A 20935-nucleotide genomic window follows, 5' to 3' on the forward strand; every position below is an offset into this window, starting at 1 on the left:
TTTAAAACTGACACTGGTTGGCTTTCTAGAATGATTATTTGATAGTTCAAAAGCATCATGAGATTCCTGGAGAAAACACTAAATTAAAACGAAAGCTGTGTTCTTGCTTTCCTATTTTATATGAATTATTCCAAGAAAATAATATTTACGTTACTCATCTAAAAGTAAATCATACTATGCTTATATTAACTAGCTTAAAGTAACTCGTGAATAATATTAATTTACTACTCTAAATATTGTTCACTACATCAAACTTCTATTAAGCTGCAATCTAGGGGCACATGAAAAATTTCACATCCACTCAAGCACACTTGCTTTCAAAAGTTAAGTGAAGTTACTTCTTCATTTATGTGCATTTGTATATGAATGTAAAGTAATACATTTTAAATATAATTTATATATTATTTATTTGAATTTGCTTGTCTTAAATGGAGATTATGCTTACGAGACACCTTTATACACCAACTGTATTGGATGATTTTCTGAGAAACATGTAGGGATATGTTGTTTTAGAATCAAGTAGGAATTCAAGGCTAGGGATAGGACTCTAACAGCCAGTGTAAATGTGGACTTTCAGTACTTGAAAATCACAAAGAATAACTCTCCTGTCACTAGCACAGGAAGCTTGAAGCTAATCCCTTGAGTCTGTGAACCCAGGGGCTGGGGTAATTTGGTAAAGGTTTATAGATGCCTGTGGGACAGGAAAATATGACACTCTCCTTCCCCGCCCCCAACCTCCATATGCCAGATAATTGATTTTTCTCCCCTCTTCTTGCATTTGGAACAGTTGTCCAGCAAGAGAAGGAAAAGTCCATTTCTTACAAAGTAGCACTTAAGCCAAGATAGCACTCACCAGCCAATATTTAATATCATAAAAACCCAGAAAAGCAAGCAACATAATCCACTCTCTTGCCTTCAGATCATTTTGTGTTTGGCAGAAGCTAGGTACATAATAAGCACTTACTGGATTTTTTTTTTCTTTCAATTTTCACAGAGTAAGTACAAAACAACCAAGCACAAAGCACTTGGGAGTTTAAAACCTTTTTTCGAAACTTTGGAAACCAGATAGAATGTCTAAGTGCTCTTCTTTATTAACTGTATACTATCAGATTTTCAAGGTAAAGAACTGTGACGGGGAAAAACACCTGGGACAAAAAGAGCATGCACAAATGCACTGTTCTTTTGTGAACAGTGGCAGAATTAAGATCTACAAGTAACAGTTTTGGTGGTGGGGAATAATTACACAAGTATCTACAACATACTTGCTTCTCTACAAAAAAAAGGAATCCCCGCTGTATTAAAACCGCTTTGAGAAATGTGTTAAAACGTTTTGTATGTTTATATAATGATGTATATTAGCACAGTTCAATTACTCTATCAAACAGGCATATAAGAGCAGGCTTTTACTAACTCAAAAGGGAAAAAAGCCTGGAAAATTTTCAAACTATTAGATATTAAAGAGGAAAACCAGCCAAACGCTCAAGTGCTCTTCATACAAGTGTATGTTCATCAGACCCTGCGATGGGCAATAGCTGAACTGGTAACTGCATAGTGATCTGGATTCTACAGGCCCCAAAACACGGAGTTGTAAAATGTTATTGTCCTTTTGGTTGCTCAGCTAGTTAGTGGTTGAAACACTGAGGGGTATGAATATGAGTAAGATTCAGTATTTGAGAGACTGGAAAATTCTCCTGAAATGAAACCAGCAGAGCAATGAAGTCGGGCAGGCCCGCTAGTCACGTGCTCGTACAGACACCTAAATCACCAAAGCTCGAGGTGCCATCCGAGGGTCACCTAACCTGTAGCATCGTGTCAACAGAGGAATCCACCCCATAGGAAGTCCTGACGACAGAAACCATTATCCTTAGACTTCCTCCGAGGATACATCGTATTAAACATACCCTGACACAACGCAGCTGCAGTTCTTTTCCTAGTTTTAAAAAAAAAATTTCAATGTGCTTGATCTGGAAAGCGAACGAAAACAAAAAGCAGCTCCTAGATGGGTGTTGCTCGTGAGACAGGCGCGCAAAACCACTGTTTTCAGGTAGAAATATTACGGGCCACGAGCACAGGGCGCTGGAAAGGAGTGCGTTAACGCCGAGCAGCTGGCTTCGCGGGACGGCACCACGCGGCAGGGACCCCGGGGGTCGCAGCTGCGCGGCTCCGCGGGGACGAGGGGCAGCGGACACCGTCCTGGGCCCCGGCTCGCGCTCCTCACCGCAGGCCGCACTGAACCATCCCCACCGCCGACAGTCAACTGGGGACCCCGCCCCGGCCGCGCGAGCATGCGCACGGTGCGCTCCCCGCTGCGCACGCGCCCCTGGCCAAACCCCGCCTCCGGCTCTGCGTGGGGGGCCCGCTTCCGCCACGCACGCTATGGCGGCGGCGGCGGCCCGCCCTTGGCTCCGCCTCCTGGGGCGGTGCGCCGATCACTTGACGCGGCTGCGGGCGGAGGAGACACAAGGGAAGTCGCTGTCGCCACGGTCGGGTCCGTAGCCGCCGCCTCCTGAAGAAGCCGGGACCCTCCGCCTCGCGGCCCAGCCTCCCGCGCCATGCCGTCGGAGAAAACCTTCAAGCAGCGCCGCACCTTCGGTGGGTGCCGCGGGCGGCGCCGGGGCCGGGGGGGGGGGGTGGCCGGGCCCGGGAGGACTGCGGGGCTGGGGCGGCGGGGCCCAGGCGCAGGGCCCGGCTGAAGTTTGACGGGTCGCGGGGCCGAGGGGCCGGGCCGGAGAGCGAGCGCTGAGGCTCGGGGTCCGAGGGACGCGGAGCTGAGGACCCACGCGGGCGGCCGACGGGCCGCGGGCTGTCGGCCAGCGCCCGGGGCCGCGGGAGGCCGGAAGCAGGGCCTGGGGCCGCGAGGCCGCGTCCGAGCCCCGAGGTGCTGCGGCCCCTTTGGCCCCTGCGGTCTGGGGAGGGGGCGACCGTCGCCCCGCGCAGCGCAGCCCGCGTCACAAGTGTCGGACTCGTGGGAGGCGGGTCCGGACGCCGGGCTGTGACAGCTCCTTGGAAGTGGTGGCTCTCGGATGCGAGTGGATCACGGCCGGGAAGGGGTCCCGGTGGCCCGGGGCCCGCGCTGGGAGGAGGCGGCGGAGGGAGCCCTGCCCGCCCGCCCGGACCCGCGGGGAGCGGCCGCCGTGAACGCCCGCGGGTGGGACTCGTGTGCGCGGACGCTCGGGGAGCCCACGGAGGGCGGGCCAAGTGCCAGGCGCCTTCCGGGCCCGCGGTTCCCCGTGCGACTCTCCGTGACCCGCACGCACCGATCCCTCCCGCCCCGGGCCCCGGCGTCCGCAGAGGAGCGAGCACCCACTGGAGCCGGGGTGTGCCGTCTTCGCCCCCACCCTCGTGAGGGGTGCGGTCCTTGCGCCCGACGCGCTCCGGCCGGTGAAGTTCTCGTCGGCCTGCGGAGCGAGCGTTCTGCAGACAGCCCCTCGCGAGTGCCGGTCACCGGGACGTGCGCAGGCTGTGCTTGTTAGACGTTTTCCCTCCGGGGACCTTGGTAAACTCTGCGCGGTGTGTAGCTGTTAGGCGGCCCTGAAAGCGGGGTTTGAAGCACGTCTGCTGCGTCGGGCTTCTGCCCTCACTGAGTCCGGCGTTTGAAAGTTAACTGCGGACATTTCTGGGGGGAAGATGCCCGTTTTCTTATGACCAAAACGATGGTTCCCTTCCCTGGCTCCAAGTACACGTACGCGATTTTGAGAACGTGTGTTCCGGTGAATTAGAAGGAGTTCACCTGGAACCTGGGGCCCTGCGGGTAGACAAGCAGGAATGCTGCGTTGCTTTTCCTCCCGTTAGCATACCTCATGTATGTTGCATTTAGGCTTTCCCCTGGGCTCACTTTTGTCCCCTCCCCCCTTTTAAAGATCGCTTTGAGAGTCATTTTGCAGAAAAGTATCCAATATCTTTTCATGGCTACTGCCCTCCGGTTGCTCCTGAGTATGGTAACAGCACGGACGGTTTTCAGAGATTTGCAGCACCGCACGAGGGAAATCAGTCCTTTGGTGAGAACCTCTGTACACAACCTAAGACCAGGCCCGGTTAGCTTGAGCAGTCCTTCCTCTTTCCAAGTGAGTTTGGATTCAATTTAAAATTGCATATAGCTCTGCTGATCTCTTCTACCAGGATTGAGAGGGTTGAAACACATGGATCTTAGGGCCTATGGAAAACAACCCCTTCCTTTTGTAGAGGCAGAAATTGGGTGGAGTCCAGAGAGGTGAAGATCACGGTCCACCTAGTGGCAGAGTATGGACTTGTACTTTTAACCTTCTGGCATGAGTTCTTCCATCCTCCAGTAGGTAGCCATCATTTCCAATTACAGGAAGTAGATCAACACTCTTTGAGTTCAGGCGGCATAGTGTATTCTTGCAGATGTTTTGAAAAATATAATGAACTTCAAAAGTTGTGTTTGAGCAAACAATTTTGGGTTTAGTCTTCTCTAATGTAATAATTTCACTCCATTTTCTTCTGGGGTTGCCCACTTTATTTCATAACAGATCCGTTTCCCAGACACTGTTTGCTGAGATTCAGTGGTAGACTTGGGTCTGAAGCTCCTCCATTAATAATGAAAGGGTCTGCACGCTTTGGGGGAAGTTTATGTGTTGGTCCAGAATACATAGGAGTTGACATCCTCAGAAATAGAGAAGGGTTCAAAGGATGATGTAAAGGAAAAACTCCTTCTCCTAATGTCTCCTCCACTCACAGTACTCTACTAAACACTGCTTCACTTCTGACGCCAGACGTGGATTTTCCACACATCGAGCAGTTCAGCTGGGTGTCCTACAATTTAATTCAGTTCTAACACTGTCTACCTGGTGATAGCCTCAGATCCAACAGGTTAAAGGGTCAGTCCCACAGAACTGCCCCTCCCCCTCGACCACTTCAACCACTAATTGCAATTTTAGGTTGTTACCTATGCTTCTGACTGGCTATAAATCATGTTCTCACAACCCACGCCTGTTTGATTGAATTGCTCAAGTGGCTCACAGAACTCAGGAAAACCGTTTACTTACTAGGTTATTGGATAATTACACGGGATATTAAAAGGATTCAAATGAACAGGCCTAGATATACATAGGGTGAGGTCTTGAAGAGCCCGAAGCACAGGAGCTTCTGTCTCCATGTTTGGTGTATGCCACCTGGGAGCTCTCAAACTCTGTCCTTTTGGGTGTGTATGGAAGCTTCATTACATAGCCATGACTAATTAAAGCACTGGCCATTGTGGTAATTCAACTTCCAGCCCCTCACTCCTCTCTGGTGGCCAGGGGCTGAAAGTTCCAACCCTCTAGTGGTTGGTGCCCCTGGCAACCAGCCCCCACCCTTTGACGCTTTCCCCAAATCACTTCATTAACATAAACTCATGTGTCATTGAAAGGGGCTTGTTATGAATAATGACATCTTTAACTCATAACTTAGGAAATTCCAAGGGTTTTGGGAGCTCTCTGAGGACCAAATACATATTTCTTGTAAATCACAATATCACAGATGAAAACCTCTATGTTAAGTTTACTATTAACAATAGCTAAATTTATCTTTATCCATATGTATTGAATAGAAAGGTGCACTGGTAGAAATCCATGAGTTTGCAATCATCTTTGTCTATAGTAAATATGTTTCTATTTAGTAATTTATCTTAGTAGCTGATTTAAAAATGTTGGATGGGAAAATAGAAATAGAACTTATATGTTCATATTTGAATGTAGAAATTATTTCAACACTTTTATGAAGAAATAAAATGGTTTTTTTAAAAATCAAAACTAAATTGGCAATGTTAGAATAAATCCATATTTATATAGGTCATGTCATCTTTTTTCTGGAGCCACCAGTATAAGTACTTTCTCAGGAATCATTTATTTGCAAACACCATAACAATGAATCCTATCATAGTAAATCATGGGGATTTTGTTAATTTTTTGGAAGATTTTAATTAATGTCATCTTAATCATACATGTTCATGTATTCTTCTATATATGATATGTCCCTCCAATTATAGTGTCACCTTATGGAGAATTGGACTTGGCTTTTTTTTTTCCTGTATTCCCCAGATTGCCTAGTACAACTGTTGAAAATATATATAAACAGTAGACTTTGTCCTTTAAACTTTTATTTTGGGCACTGAGCAAAACCAGTTAAAACTCAAATAGGATATTCTTTTTTCCATATACCTTTTTCTTGGGCATTTTCTTTTAAGCACTATATCATTAAACAGCTGTAAGTAATAAGAGAAAATTGCATTGAAGAACCTATGGTTTATAATGGATTTCTATACCAACTTACACTGTGGAAAATTCACAAAAGTTGATGGGCAGTAGGAGTCCTTGGAGGACATTGGTAATGCCATGCAGTTAATCTGCTGATTACATATGACTACAAACTTGGGTTCCCAAGCCCTTGAAACTAGGAATTCTGTATCCCTGTTCTTATGTCATACCACCTGACGGAGCCATGTAATTGCATGTTGGTTTCCATATAATTGCCTTTGGCCTTACATACCAACCTTTGCCAGATTTGAAGTGTTAGTGCTTGGTTTCTCTCAGTTCTGGGAAAGATGTGTTTACGGCTTTGTTCTGCTACAGCTAAGAAAAGGTGAATTCAGATATGGAAGTCACCAACAAAAATGCAGGAAAGAAGCTGCATTTGGGCCCTTAACAATGCCTATGTCTCTTCCTTTCATTGCAGAACAAAGAGTGGAAGATGTCCGACTTATCCGAGAGCAGCATCCAACCAAAATCCCGGTAGGTAATCTTCAGTACTTGGGTTTCCGTGGTTAATATACGAAGAAGAGAGCACAGCTTAAGTACAACTGTAATACAGTGCTGCTGTGTGCAGCTACCTGACAGGGGTTTCTACAGGATTCTTCAGACACGAAATTATGTGTCAGTTTCATGACCTAGAATTGCGATATCTTGATCTAGTTTTTTAATCGTATCCTATCTCGTATCCTATCTTGAGTTTGAGTTTGCTACTTTAATGTTACCTCAGAAATCAAATGCATTTATGTGTGGGGGCAGGGATAGAAGGGTTAGAACTGTTAGTATTTGTCAGTGGAAGAAGATACCCACCCTCTTCTAAAGAAAGCAAAGACTACTGCTGTGGGAAAATGAGTGGCTCTCAGGACATTCCAGGCTGCCTGCCTTTTGATGCCCCAGAGAGTCTCTCTCATTTGGCTTCTTTGCAGGAGATGGTGCAGGCCTCAGATGGTTGTTGCTGTGTCCTGCCAACAGTGTCCTCTGCCTGGAATCCTTTGGTGGTGGACCTTAAATAGTTTCTGCTGAGGCACTAAGTCTAGAGAGAGATGGTCAAAAGGAACTTTTGATTTGGGGCGGAGGCCGAATTCAGGCCCTACATTCAAGGTTACTTAGTGAGCTTGGGCTAGTTACTAAAATTCTAAGAGGAGCTTTCACATCCTCATTTGTAAAATGGGAAGAGAATCCCATCCCATGTGGTTGTTGGAAAGATTTGCACAATTCTGGGTACATGGTTGTTACCTCCTACAAATTCTACAGGCCACTTATAAGGAGACTCCACTGCTCAATTCTGTGGAACCTTACATGTTTGGCTTTCTGACTGGTCATCTCATACTGAAATGAGGGGAAAGGAGAGAAAAGATCCATGGGTTAGGGCTGTAAGCTGCACAGAAAACAGAGTAAGACGGGTCTGCTCAGCATTTTCACAACTAGGATTCTACAGTAAAAGACATATTCTCTGTTTTCCTTGGACTGGTTTGAAATTTCACAATCTGTCCTTGCACTTAGGGTCAACATATGTCTTGGTGTCAACATTCTGGGGAATTTCCTTAATTTTAAGGTTTTTCTTCACTTTAGAGGACCTGCTGTCTCTTTGCTAACAGGTGCTAGCCATTGGAAACAAATAGCCCAACAGTCTGCCAGGATATGTCCTACAGCCTCCTTTTGAAATGTGAATATGACTGTGTACGTTAAGAGACCTTTTCTGCTAGTAGTTTTCGTTTTTTTGCAGAAATCACACATTTGTACTTCCACGAATGTGCTTGTGACACCCTGAACAAGTTTCAGAAGCAGACTGTCACACTTACATATTGAGACTAGAATGGACGGATGGACAGATGGACGGACTGACTGACGGATAAGGCACAGGCAGCTCCCTGGCCCTCTAGTCTCCTTCCCCCAATGGCTTTTCTGCCTTCACTCCTGTCCATAGCCCTACCATCTAAGTGAAACGTTCGAGAAGGTACTTTTCAGATCTAGCCAAATGCCTTGTCCTATGACTTACACATCTTCTCTCCCAAATTAGAAGAATTAAAGGAAAAATGAAAAGTACCAGTCATTTGTAGGTGATTGTATTTTCATGGAGATCACTACGGCACAGTGAGGAGCAGCAGTTGAGAACAGCTCCCCCCAAAGCAGACCACACTCAGCAACTGGGAGCAGGTACCCAAGACCATCTTATCCTGCACTTTCTAGGCTGCTGTGTTGTGTTCCTTTTACAGAAAGGTTCTAAGGTCTTTAGTTTTCTTCTCGCTCTTTACTTCTGCCTCCTCCTGGACCAAGAATCTATGATTTCTGTGATGCCTCTGATTTCTGCTACCACTTAAACCCAGACAAGTGTAGTCTATGCACTGATACTTCCTTGTGGATAATGTGTTCCATTTTACAAGGAAGGTGATGACAGCTTGACTTGGCCTTACCTAGAACCTCATGTAGGTCCCATCCAGATACACATTTTTCCCTCTCCTAAAGACACATCATGTAAAGACTTTCCATTCCTGTCCCTCATCTTCTCGTGTGACAGGAGAGTTGTACATGGAGAAGGATGTCTGGTGCTCGGTCAATAGACGATTAACAAGGCTCAAAACCAGCCACCGGTCTATGGCCAGAGCTTTTATGGTGACTTAAAACTAGAATACAAAACATTTTTTCTCTACAGAAAGGAAGTATGGCAAGGAGCTAATAGATTTCCATTCATGATGTGGAACTGTTTTTGTTGCCTGCATAGTTTAAAGTTCTTGACTTTTAATCTCGTTAAAGAAATAGCAAGAATATTTTATCAAAACGAAAGAATCTTCAAGTCTTTCTGTATATTTGTCTCCAGAAGCAGCTAATCATTGTCTCTACTTGTCAAATACTTAGGATTTTTTTCATGTCAAATAGAGAAACATGGTTCTAGTATAAAAAAAAAAGACATTAAGTCCATTCTGTAATTAAAGTCTTATACTTTGATGAAGGTTCCTGCCATGTCACATTAAATAGTGGTATTAGGATTGATATAGAGACAGATCATTACAATTTAAGCTGCTGCCCAGCTTTTGTTCTTTTAGGGTCTTTTTCTGACTACATAGTGTATTTGGTTCCAAGTAACAAAAAAATACATAGTTGTTTCTTTCTTCACCCTGCTCACCTCCGTGGAGGCAGCCACTTTGTCTTTTGTGCATATTTTGTAAGGAATAAAGTCAAAGCTAATAAATTATCACTCTTCACAGGAGAGGTATGAGGAAACTAACAAATGTGCTATTTTAAACCTCATTTTGGCACATGCCATTTACAACATAGGAAGTATTTTATCTATTTTTCATTGTTATGGCTATTTTTAAATCACTTTTCTGGCTTTTCTAGGTGATAATAGAACGATACAAGGGTGAGAAGCAGCTTCCTGTCCTGGATAAAACCAAGTTTCTTGTACCTGATCATGTCAACATGAGTGAACTCATCAAGATAATTAGGTATTTAATCACTTTTTTTTTCCCTTTGGGAACTTCTCATGATCATACTTACAGATAAACCTTTAGTTCTGGTTAAAATCTATGCAAGCTTAGTAACTCTATAGGATGTTTCATTTCTGAGCTTTTTTGTATTTCTTACCTGCTTGATCGCATGTCTCTTCTGATTCTTTCATCATAACATCCAATCAATGTAGATGTTGTCCATTAATCAGAAGTTATGTTTCGTATAGCAAAATTCTTAAAAAAAAATAAAACATAAAAAATAAAAGAATGTAGACTTGTTAGAATGGTAGTCAATTGCACCAGCTTAGATCTTAGTTTGTAAATTGTATTTTGAACTGTTTTTTTCCTCACATTAGACACTAATGGCTCTTGCACAGCATACTAGTTTAAAACTGGCTTCAGGGAGGTAGTAAGAATAAGTTATCAAGGATTATCACTAATATTGATCATGAATATAATCATAGAAAATGTCCCATGCTTTGTGGGAAGAAATATTAGTTATCATTAGTAATGTATGCACTTTATTTTGCCAGAAGCAGCATTTACAAAATCTTCATACTTTTAAACTGATCAGGGTGGGTTGTATTTTTACACATGCTCCCTACTTGTTGATGTCATCAATATTTCTTCACATTGTTTTCTTTCAATAGAAGGCGCTTACAGCTCAACGCTAATCAAGCCTTCTTCCTGTTAGTGAATGGACACAGCATGGTGAGCGTTTCCACGCCCATTTCGGAAGTGTACGAAAGTGAGAAGGATGAAGACGGATTCCTGTATATGGTATATGCCTCTCAGGAGACCTTTGGAATGAAATTGTCGGTGTAAGACTAGAAAAATGCATCTGTTCTAAAAATTTTTAAACCCTTACCAAGGGGGAAAAAAGGGATGTTACCAACCGAGATCGATCAGTTCATCTAATCACAGATCATCAAAACAGTAGTGTTCCTGCCTAGGAGTTTTAGAAAGTTGTTTTTGTACTTCAAGCAGAAAAATGAGCTCCAAATGAGCACATTCAGCTTTGGAAAACTTATTATTATTTAACCTAGGCTGTCTTGTTTTCAAATTTAGAAGTTTAAAAATAAAATACTTTGCATTCTAAGTTACCAATAAAACAGACCTTCAAGTTATTTTATGCTCTTTCCCCAATAAGGAACTTGCAATTTGAGCATTCAGAGATTTTAAGTCTCTTCTCTAGGTTTACAGAACCTGCCAACTTTTTATAGAGGATTTCTACTCAACTAAGGAAATTTCCGTAAGAGGAGCAAGCATAGCCTCCTCCACCCCCAAAATGCATTTGCCATAATAGTTGGCAAAAAGCAGGGTAAGTGGGGCTGTATAAGAAAACTCAACTGCTGTTCAAGTTTCCTGATTTCTAAGTATACCCCAAGTCAACGCTCTTGCAGCATGAGGGAGTTTTTATTTGGTTTGTTCTCTAAATAGAAACACAAAGAAAAACACCACTGCTTAATAGGAACCTTGAATAATTTATAATTTTGGTATCTCAAAAGATCCAAAGAAAAAAAGAGTGACATTTCTTCTGTTTTGGATATTCTCTCATCTAAAAGCACAAACTAGTGCCTGCTTTGGTAAATAAACAGTTGTATCCGTTTCATTCTTTAGGACAGTAGAAACTACAGAATCCTGAAACTAATAAAAGCATTAAAATTCAGATGCACTTCCTCTACCTTTTGGCTTAAAGCTATAGGTGATCCATGTTTTAAGTATGTAGCTAAAATATATTATTAAAAAGTTAACCACATTTATTTTCAGAGTATTTCAGTTCTCACTGGTAGGTCAAACCACCATCGAAATCCCCCCACTTTAAGTGCATGTCAGTTGTGAAGAAAACATAGTAAAAGGAGACATATTCTCTTCACAAGTATGTCAAAAGTTCAACACTTCCCAAGTCTAACTAGAACAAATAACCAGTGCTTCTTACTACTTGCATGGGGTTCACTAGTTCCTAGTTTCATGAAGGTATCACAGACCACTTTCATGAAGCTCACAGACCACTTTGGACTACTTGTAGCAGCTCATGATTTGCCCTTGTACATTAGATGTGTGTGGACACCTGTTATCGGTTAGTGGAAGTTATTTACTGTAATGGAGGGCTAAGGGGGCCCTCGACCACCAAGCTCCCATCACCCACTCCTCCCGCTGCATGCATCTGTCCACATGCCGAACTTTTAATATGTATATTTTTACATTATGTACATTCTTAATCAGCCTGTCTTGTTTAGATTGTATACGTCATTATATCTGACACTTGTAACAACTGTGTGATCAATAAGATTCCTATAAGAGATTCTGCTTTTTAAAAAAACAAAAATACCATGCTGAGGGGGTGACATACCCACATTAGTGGGTCGTCATTCTATATAGGATCTTTAAAACAAGTACATTTTTAATGAACTAAGGTGAATAAAGGCACAACTGAAAACTCATCAACGCTCAATTTAATGGATCAGTATTTGAGACCTGCATACTGTCTGTACTACCCAAAGCCAAGTAACATCCTTCCTAACACGGAGCATTCCGGCTGGTTTCCCTGTGCTGGGGGAGCAGCCGGGTCCTCTGAAGATCTTTGCCTGCCTTCCTCACATTGGTCAAGGTCTGGCCACCTGGTCTTGTCCTCATGAAACTTTTCTTGAGAACTTATAGACAGGCCACAAAATGTGAGGATGGATGTGGGACCTAGGTGTTTTGTAGGAATAAACATTTGAAAATCTCTAAATGAACACCAAAGTAAAACACAAAGGTATGTGTGTTGTGTGGCCAAGAAGACATGTGGCTTATGGTACCTAGTCCAGTGACTAGAACTACCTCACAGGTAAAGATAACAGTACACACACGAGCCACATAGTGGCCAGTGTTCCTCATTCGGAAAACTCTGGACTCAACTCAAATTGAAGTAGGCACTGAAACATTTCTGAAAGACTATAGGGAGCAAGCTGAGGAAATGCTCTGCTTCCCTGAGTTCCTTTTTCAGCACATGTGCACGTTCCCCATCTTCAGAGGCCTGGCCTGTATGGTTCTCTCGAGACAACCGTGGCCCTGGATGTAACCAGAGAGGCCCTTCTTGTCAGGTTGCCAGCTGTGTCTCCTGATGTCATGTATCCGATGGGCCCTGACCATACCTAGAACCGTGTGTGCGCGTTTTCCTCTGGGTAACCACAGGCCTGAAAAGACCACATCTTGGGGACCTCTACAGGGAAAAGGCACCAGGACCCTCCCTCTGGTGCCTGGCTCTGTTAACTGGGGTTGAGGCATGCACATTAGACTGCCACCCTCCCAAATCCAGAGAGGACGGAGCTTTAGATGACAACACATTCATGCCATATTCACCACGCATTTGGAAACATTCAAAAGATGCTTAGACACCTGTTAACACCAACCTTGATCATACATGGAACCTACAGCTGGAATATCTTTAAATCCCCAAATCAAGAATTCACATTTCTCTTCATATCAGGGACATTTTTTAAAAACCTGGAAAAAACATGATAGAAAATGGATTTAAGGACAAGTATCCCTTTTGTAAAGCTGGGAAGAAAGCAGAAAGAGGATTGACTCCCTAGTTTGGCGATCAAGAATTGTGGGTTTTTTTAAAAAGATGTGTGCTTCATATTTTGAGACAACCTAATAAAATGAAACACGGCTTTTTTTTTTAATTTTTATTTTCAGTACATTAAATTTACTCATAAAAACATTCTAAAAATGTACAATTTTTCCTTTTTAACAAAGTATAATAAAACATAAAAACCCCAAAAACAGAATACTTGACATTTACAATTCAAAATCAAATTAGCAGAATATTAAATATTTACAAAACTATATCTTTTAAAAATATTTATAAAGTTACATGCAATTTTGTAGAATTGACATAAAAGAATGGCTCAAAAATGGGAGAATTTTCCTTCATTCCTAAAAAGAAAATATGTCCAATAGAAGCTGTGAAGATTCTTGAGTATTACAAGGTCTTCAGTTTCAGTACCAAAGCCTGTGTCTTTGTGCATGTAGAACTTATGCATGTGAGGGGCTTGTTACAATACCCGGGACTGAGGACCACCTACAAAGGCACGCCCCTCCCTCAACAGTGTAGTAACATTGACCTTTGGCCTCAACCAGCACAGTATGTAGTTTTGCGAATGTTGATGAAAGATACTCACTTTCCTTTAGAACCTTGGGACTTTTCAATTGAGCCTCTCAGAACCCATGGCTTTAAATGTCACCTGACTCATTCTTTGGGAGTCATCTGCACTTTGGAAAGGATGGCCGACACATCTGGTTCCACAGGCCCATCCTCTGGGACGGGTGGTCGAGCTGAGCAGGGACACGGTTTCCCTTACAACCTTTAAGACTTATACATGTAACGCCATCAGTTATCAGTATGGAAAAGTAGCAAGGCATCAAATAAACCACCACAGAAGCAGGAAGAGTGACAAAATGATAGGGAGTGAGGAGGGTGCAACCCAGTTCCCTCTCAGCGAGTGCTCACTGCAAACAATGGAGTGAGTGGGCGAGTGCAAGCCTCCGTCAGCCTGTGCTCAAACAGGAAACACGTCACAGCGGTGTGACGTTAGGTGAAGTTACTACCACTACTACTGCGCCTCCATACATAACATGTAGTGTAAATGAACTATGTTGACTTCTTGCGATAAAGGACCTATAGAATTCTAAATAGTGAATTAAAATACTCAGTCTACTAACTACTATATTAACAAGCTGACTCCTGTAATCTTTTGGAGATTATAGATGATGCTGGTTTTTTAAATATCCAATCACATATCTGCTTTCAAAAAAATAAAATTTGTCTTTGTTTTTATTAGAAGTGCTAAGCTCCCTTTTCCTCAGTGCTCTTTAGCAATCAGGAGTTTTAACGTTTAAACACTTTCCAATTTTCAGTATAACCATGAAATAAAAATTAGAAAATAAGGTAGAAAATTGAGTGTTTTGCTTAAAAAAAAAAAAGATTAAATAATTGTTTTATCCCAACATTATATTCTACTTCCATCTGTACATTCTACTTTCCCCATTCTTGGAGATAAGAGCATGGGGTTAGAAACTTTAATATATGACAGACTACACAGAACAAAGTGGCTGGTGCCACACCTACCTGGTTGCCACAGCCCACGATTTCAGGAAAACGACTAAGTAGTTGAAGGGGTCAGTCTGATTTGTGTTTCTAACTGATGAGGACGTCTTCTGAGGAAATGCAAAATGCTCTTTAGGCTTACTGACTTTGGTTGCTTTCGGAGAGAAATTCATCAGAGATCATACTGCCAGCAAACATTCCCAAGTCCGAGTATGCAGTTCACTTGGGAAGAGAGCTCATGGATTGGCAGCTCTGTGTCCTGTGTAGCTCAGATTCACGTTTTACAATTCTCAACTTGGAGTGACCTCATTGGAGATGTCACACCACACATGCACTTTCAAAGAAACCGGGAATTTTTCTAAGACCTTTGATGACGGGAACACAGCCACGCAATGTCTAAACGTATTTACCTCAATTTGAATGTCATACTTCAAACTGAAGTTTCTGTTTTAATTTTTTGTTGTATTTAATACTAACCTCTAATATTTATCAAAATAGTTATAAGGGTAACAGCAGACACTTTCATTCCCCAATACTGACCATTAAAACAAAAGACCTAAATATGACTTTTTTCTTTTGTTATGAGACAGTTTTCAACAATTTCACTGTGTTGAAATAGGATTTATTTAAAATATTTATTTGTTTAAAAAACCAAAAAATTTAAAAGTTTGGCTTCCAGCACATATCCAGGCCACTGTAACGGCCTTCAGAAATATTAAAATCGTAAACATCAATGAACACTCTTAAGTCTTCCTTTAACATAGTGTGACAAGTCCCAGTCTAGTACTCTTTAAGGCAAAGATGTGTCAGTTCCCATTATTTTGACATTTTTGTAGTGTTTATATTTAAGAGATCAATGTAACATTCCCCCCAAAAAGCTGTTGTAAGCATAACTGTTTCTTAAAAACTGTATATAATACTGTGTACCAGGAAGAGAGATAAGAATACAGAGTCTGTCAATTCTGCATTGCATAGAAATAAAACTCTACTAAAATAAAACTCTAAAAACTCTACTAAAAGCCTTTCATAAAAAAATGTAACAACTTTCTGCTTCAGTTTCCATAAAGCCAGGAAACTGATGTCAAAATTTGAAGTCTCACATCACAATGCCTCAAATTCTAGGGTATTCTTTCGATTTACACCAATTTTGCCTGAGGCTGATTGTCCCATCTGAAGAATGATCTGAATATTGTGATTTTCTTTTCTTAAATAAATACTCAACTGGAAAATCCCTGGGCAAGGCCTTACCAATCAATATTTTAATACTGAAGGCTTTAGCATTTAAAATAATAGTATTTGAGCAGAAAATTCCCTTTAGCCTTGAGGATTTAAATCCCTAAATTTCAAACCAAAAAGCTCTCATTGCACTGGGGTGAAACTGAGAGCTGCGTGGAGAGGACTTTATTTCCCACCTTGATAAAACTGGATTTCTGCAAATCCTGTAGTTCTGTCCTGTTGGTGTGGTCTCTTTCAGAGTCTTAACCAGTTTCTATTGTAGTTTTCCAGGTAATTTTAAATATAACTAAGTATTAATACACAGCAAAAGAAGTTGACAGGAGAAATTTCAAATCTTTTGCTCATAAAGTAGACTGTATTATTGTTGAAATGTGTGTCTCAAGTATGAATTGTTAGCATACGCCTTGGGGTCCTTGGGAAGTCTGTGTGAGATTTAAAAAAAACCAAGAGAATAAAAAAACCGCAAACTTTGCTAAGGATGGGTAATTTCCATCAGAGCCAACTCACAAAGGCCGTGCTGTCACCGTCTCTGCAAGAGTTCCTTCCTGGTGGAAGGTGACAGGGCTCAAAGCTATGGAAGGGCCAGGAAGGAAGATATTCTCAACATTCCGACAACTAGGGACTTGGACCCTTAGAAATTAAGTTGTTGCGAGTAACTATTTCTATTTAATAGTGTAGTTTAGTTTTATGCGCAGAAAAAAATTAAAAACCTGAAACTGCTACAAGTGTTTTACGGAGGGAAGTAAATACTAAAATCTCTGTTGTGGACTACGTTATGGAGCCTGCTGGTGCCAACTCTTTAGAAACGGATTCTGAGTGTCTTGCACTGACTGGTCTCAGGGAGTTTGTCTCCCAGAACTGCAGAGATTGACATCAGTTTACATTCTTCTGTAGTGCAATCCTTAAAAAGCCCAGAAATTAGTGCCTAACCACTTCAGGAACAGAAAAGAACAAAACAAAACAAAACTGAACAAAACAAAACAAAAACAAAGGTGACATTTTCCCTCACCCAGGGGTTTCAAGAGTCCGACTGGTGGAACTCCACTTGGAGAACTCCAACCTTCAGTTCTCGATTCCGATCTCGCGTAGCTGCCCTGGAATTACGTGTGAGCCTAGGAGGACCAATTACAGCAATGCTCTTCTGGGGACGGGAGGTCTCCGCATTGCAGCCACGGGTGGAGGTGGCCAATTTCACCCGCGGTGGAGATATCCACTAGGCAAGTCCTGACATCAAGCTCCAATCTAGAATTTTGGCAATAAAACTTGAGTTTGATGCACTCCTATGCTAGGTTTTTCTATCCAGTCTAGTAAAGTAAAGCACCTTTGGATTAAAAATATTAAGCTCAACAGCAACTAGACTTCTCAGTTTTGTATTTAGTTTTCCTTATGTCTCCATGGCTTAATAGTGTTCTGTTGCCAGAGAAAAATATCAGTCTGTGGAGTCCAGACTCTCTGCTGGAGGGGCATATTTCAACCTAAAAGTACCTAGAGAGAGGGAAAAAAAAAGATCAAATTTGAATCACTGTAGAATTACCACAAACAACCGATCTGTCCAAAGTTATTTCCAGAGTCACTGGTCAAGATTCAGGTGCTGGAAACTTAAGAACACCTGTTCTAACCACTGCCAACCCCTGTCCCACCCCCAAACCTGGAGGCTATTTTAGTTCACTAACTTATAAAGTCAGACAAGGGGTGAATGACTGAAGAGTTAAGTTACCAAGCCATTCCTTCATTCTTTAGCTCTCTCGCTGGGACCCCAACTGCTGGGCGATCCAGGGCGCGCACCCTTCCCTGGCACAAGAGTCCCACACAGGCTCTGTGCTCGCTGCTTCAGGAGATGCAGCATCACCTTTACGAATGGGGGGCCACAACCCCCCGTCGCCTCCACCTGCCACCCCACCTACTGAGTCCGAGTGGCTTGTCTTTCAAGCTCTCCAGGTGACTAAGATGCACAGGCAGGTCTGGAGCAACCCTCAAGTCTACAGAGATCAAGGGACTTTTCAAGGCTGCGCAGTGAGTAGTCACGGAGCGGGGACCAATTTTCCCAATGCCCAGTTTAATCATCTTTCCGAAACCAATAGCAAGAACAAACCTGTTGTAATACATACATCAGACATACACTTGAATTTGACTAAAGGAGACAAAAAAGAACAAGTGGAAGGAAGGGGGGGACGGAAGAAGATGACAGCGCAGTGAGGATGACATCATGCACCCACGCACGCATACCAGCAGCCAGGGCCACCCTGGAGGGGGAGAGCAGAAGTGGGGCCACTGAGTTCCATCTGCAGCTTTTCAACTCATGTGCTAGGCCCTAGGCTGTCATTAAAGGTTGGGGGTGTCACTAAATCACCCAGACTTGCTCCCCAGTCACATTGCAAGAAGCACCAGCCCAAGGAGCCAGGGACCAATCGCCCCTCTCCATGGCCAGTTCGTTATGTTCTAGAATGAGGAGCAGGCTGACATCATGAAAACAGTCTCAGAATCAAACCAGCCCTCCTTCTGGGGGCTTCACGGCCTATTAAGAATTTCACGCTTTTTCAAAGAGCATTTGAAAAATTACTTTTGGCTTTAAAAGGAACGTTTACTATGATTTGCACACACAGTGCCCCTGCTCCCGCGCCCGTGGGCAGCGCTGCACTGCTAAGCAGTGTAGCCGGTCTGCCTCCGGAGTCTCGCCGGCCGAGGCCCGCCTTTACCTTGCCTATTGAAGTCCATGGACGGCTGCTTGCAGTCCTGAGCGCGGTGACCGGTGGCCCCACAGTTGTAACACGAGAGATTGCCGCTCTTTTTGTGACTGGAACCGTTGCTGCTGCCCACCAAGCCCTGGGCCTGGTACACGCCGGCCGCCCCCGCCATGAAGCTCTGCACGGGCGGGACGGCAAAGGCGGACTGGCCGCCCAGCACGGGCTCGGCGGGCACGCTGCCGCCGTAGGGCGAGTGCACGACCGGGAAAGCGCCGCTGCCGTACTGCTGGGTGCCCACGTAGCCGCTGCCGCACACTGGGCTGAAGGGCAGGAAGGGGAAGGGGAAGACGGACGGCCCCGAGAACGGGTGCTGGAAGTAGTTGGCGTAGCTGACGGTCAGGCCGCCGGAGCCGCAGCTCCCGCTGCATCCGCACGACGTGCACACGACACAGCCGGGCGGCGGGCCGGGCGAGGGCTGCTGGGGCGCCGGCGGCTGCTGGTGGTGGTGGTGGTGGTGGTGGCTCTGAGCAGAGGCAGGAATGTTCCCGGGGGAGCCGCTGCCCCCGCTGCCGCTGCTGCTGTAGAAACTGCTCTCGGGGACGGAAGAGAGCGCAGGGCTGGAACTGGGGGCCGGGCAGCTGGGCACACTGGCCATGTTTGGGAAAGACGGGGCAGGGTGGCTACTGGAGGAGGCAGTGTTGCTGTTTGCACAGAAGCTGCCCTGCAGGGGGCCCACGGGCACACTGCTCATCGCAGAGAAGGCAGCTTTGGTGGTGGCTGTGTACAGAGCAGTCCGGGGGTTTATTATTGCAGGGGGCACACTGATCTGCACGTTATTGGAACAAGAAGTTTGCCCAGAAATGGCAGAATCCGCAGGGACAGATGAAGACACCAGAAGTTTGATGGGTGGCCGAGCCACGTGGAAGACCGTGCTGGATGTCCCCACAGCAGCCGTGCTTGTCTCGACCACCAGGGCCGGCTGCGGGGCCGGCTTCATCACCCTGTCCAGTGTGGCCGCATGGACGACTTTGGTGCGGGGACCAAAGGAGACGCTGGGTGACACGGAGCTGCTCTCGGCAAGTCCAGAGAGAACCTGCATGGGCGGATGGGGGGCTGACGTGGGTATCACGTCCATCATGGCATTGCCAAAGCTCTTGTCCACTTTGATGCCGCTTCTTGGTCCAGAGACTTTATTCCTTTCTTCTAGAGACAGCAGTGAGTGCATAGAAGACGACAGGAGTTTCATGTCTGTGCCTCCCCGTTCTGATTTGTGCACGGAATTCAGCATTCGGATGGGAGCGATGTGCGAGGATGCGGGCATCATCTGCGGAGGCAGCGGATGGTGGCCGGAGGGACTGGAGCCCGCCTCATTCTGCACAGGGAGAACCTGGGCCGTGGGTCTGGCCGAACTCGAAGTGAAGTGATTCAGTAGCATGACAGGCTTCTCCTTATCGGAGCCCTCCAAGTGCATCTCCACACCTAGAGATGGAAACAGAGCGGTCAGCACCGTCCACAGGCCAGGGCAGAGGCAGCACACGCCAGCCACTCTGGACATCCTTACGTCTGTCGTTCTCCTCAGCGCTGTCCGAACTCTCTTCTCGGGCCTGCACCCCCATGGGGCTGGGCGAGGAGCTGGAGCATTCGGAGGAGCTTCCTTCCCGGGCTGCCTGGTGAGGGGGCTGCTCCACTTCCACCCGCAGTGCTGCGGAGAAGGGACAGGTGATATAGTCCAAAGGTGGCACCCAAGTCCACGCAGGACTCGGACAGGGGTCCCGCTTCACCCACCTCAGTGCACATCTATCACATACAGACTTCTTTAAATCAGCCCCAAGGAGGCAGGTGTGATTATTTCCACATTCAGACAGGGCTCTGAGATTCTTAGAGAACAAATGGCCCAAGGTCACACGGCTAGTTACGTGGCAGATGCAGACACAGCAATGCTCTCAGCCAGTTGCTCTAATGCCTCCCTACAGAAACACTGGAAAGTGAGAAAAAAGGGTTCCCAAACCAGCACACTGCTACAAAAGGAGTCACCCACAAACACTCTGTTTTGTGAGGCCGAGGGACGTATAACCTTTCTGGACGTATAACCTTTTTAGCCAAATAACCACTTCAAAGATACACTGGCATTTTTTCCTTCCTCTTTCAGTGTTACTCTTGATATTTCTACTATATAAAGAAAACAACAGAACAACTGTCACAGGAGTCCTCAACGTTTTTCTGAGG

At 44.6% G+C, this 20935-nt stretch overlaps 2 protein-coding genes across 2 annotated transcripts in view; one reads left to right on the plus strand and one right to left on the minus strand.

Moving 5' to 3' along the window:
• Positions 1–2407: 2407 nt before the first annotated feature.
• Positions 2408–12138, plus strand: MAP1LC3B (microtubule associated protein 1 light chain 3 beta). Its single transcript, XM_081032945.1, has 4 exons — positions 2408–2592; positions 6673–6728; positions 9585–9691; positions 10345–12138. The coding sequence occupies exons 1-4, from the start codon at positions 2553–2555 to the stop codon at positions 10517–10519; spliced, it is 378 nt and encodes a 125-aa protein (XP_080889071.1). The 5' UTR covers positions 2408–2552; the 3' UTR covers positions 10520–12138.
• Positions 12139–13375: 1237 nt separating this feature from the next.
• The window catches only part of ZCCHC14 (zinc finger CCHC-type containing 14), a gene marked incomplete at its 5' end in the record, with an annotated part of 59287 nt that continues 51727 nt past the window's right edge, over positions 13376–20935 (minus strand). Inside the window, 3 exons of the mRNA XM_081032944.1 lie at positions 13376–17510; positions 18722–20188; positions 20271–20411. Coding sequence (XP_080889070.1) covers positions 17455–17510; positions 18722–20188; positions 20271–20411 — 1664 coding nt within the window. The 3' untranslated portion in view covers positions 13376–17454. The remainder of the gene's footprint in view (positions 17511–18721; positions 20189–20270; positions 20412–20935) is intronic.

Source organism: Rhinolophus hipposideros (assembly GCF_964194185.1).
Source record: "Rhinolophus hipposideros genome assembly, chromosome: 21".
Classification (NCBI taxonomy): Eukaryota; Metazoa; Chordata; class Mammalia; order Chiroptera; family Rhinolophidae; genus Rhinolophus; species Rhinolophus hipposideros.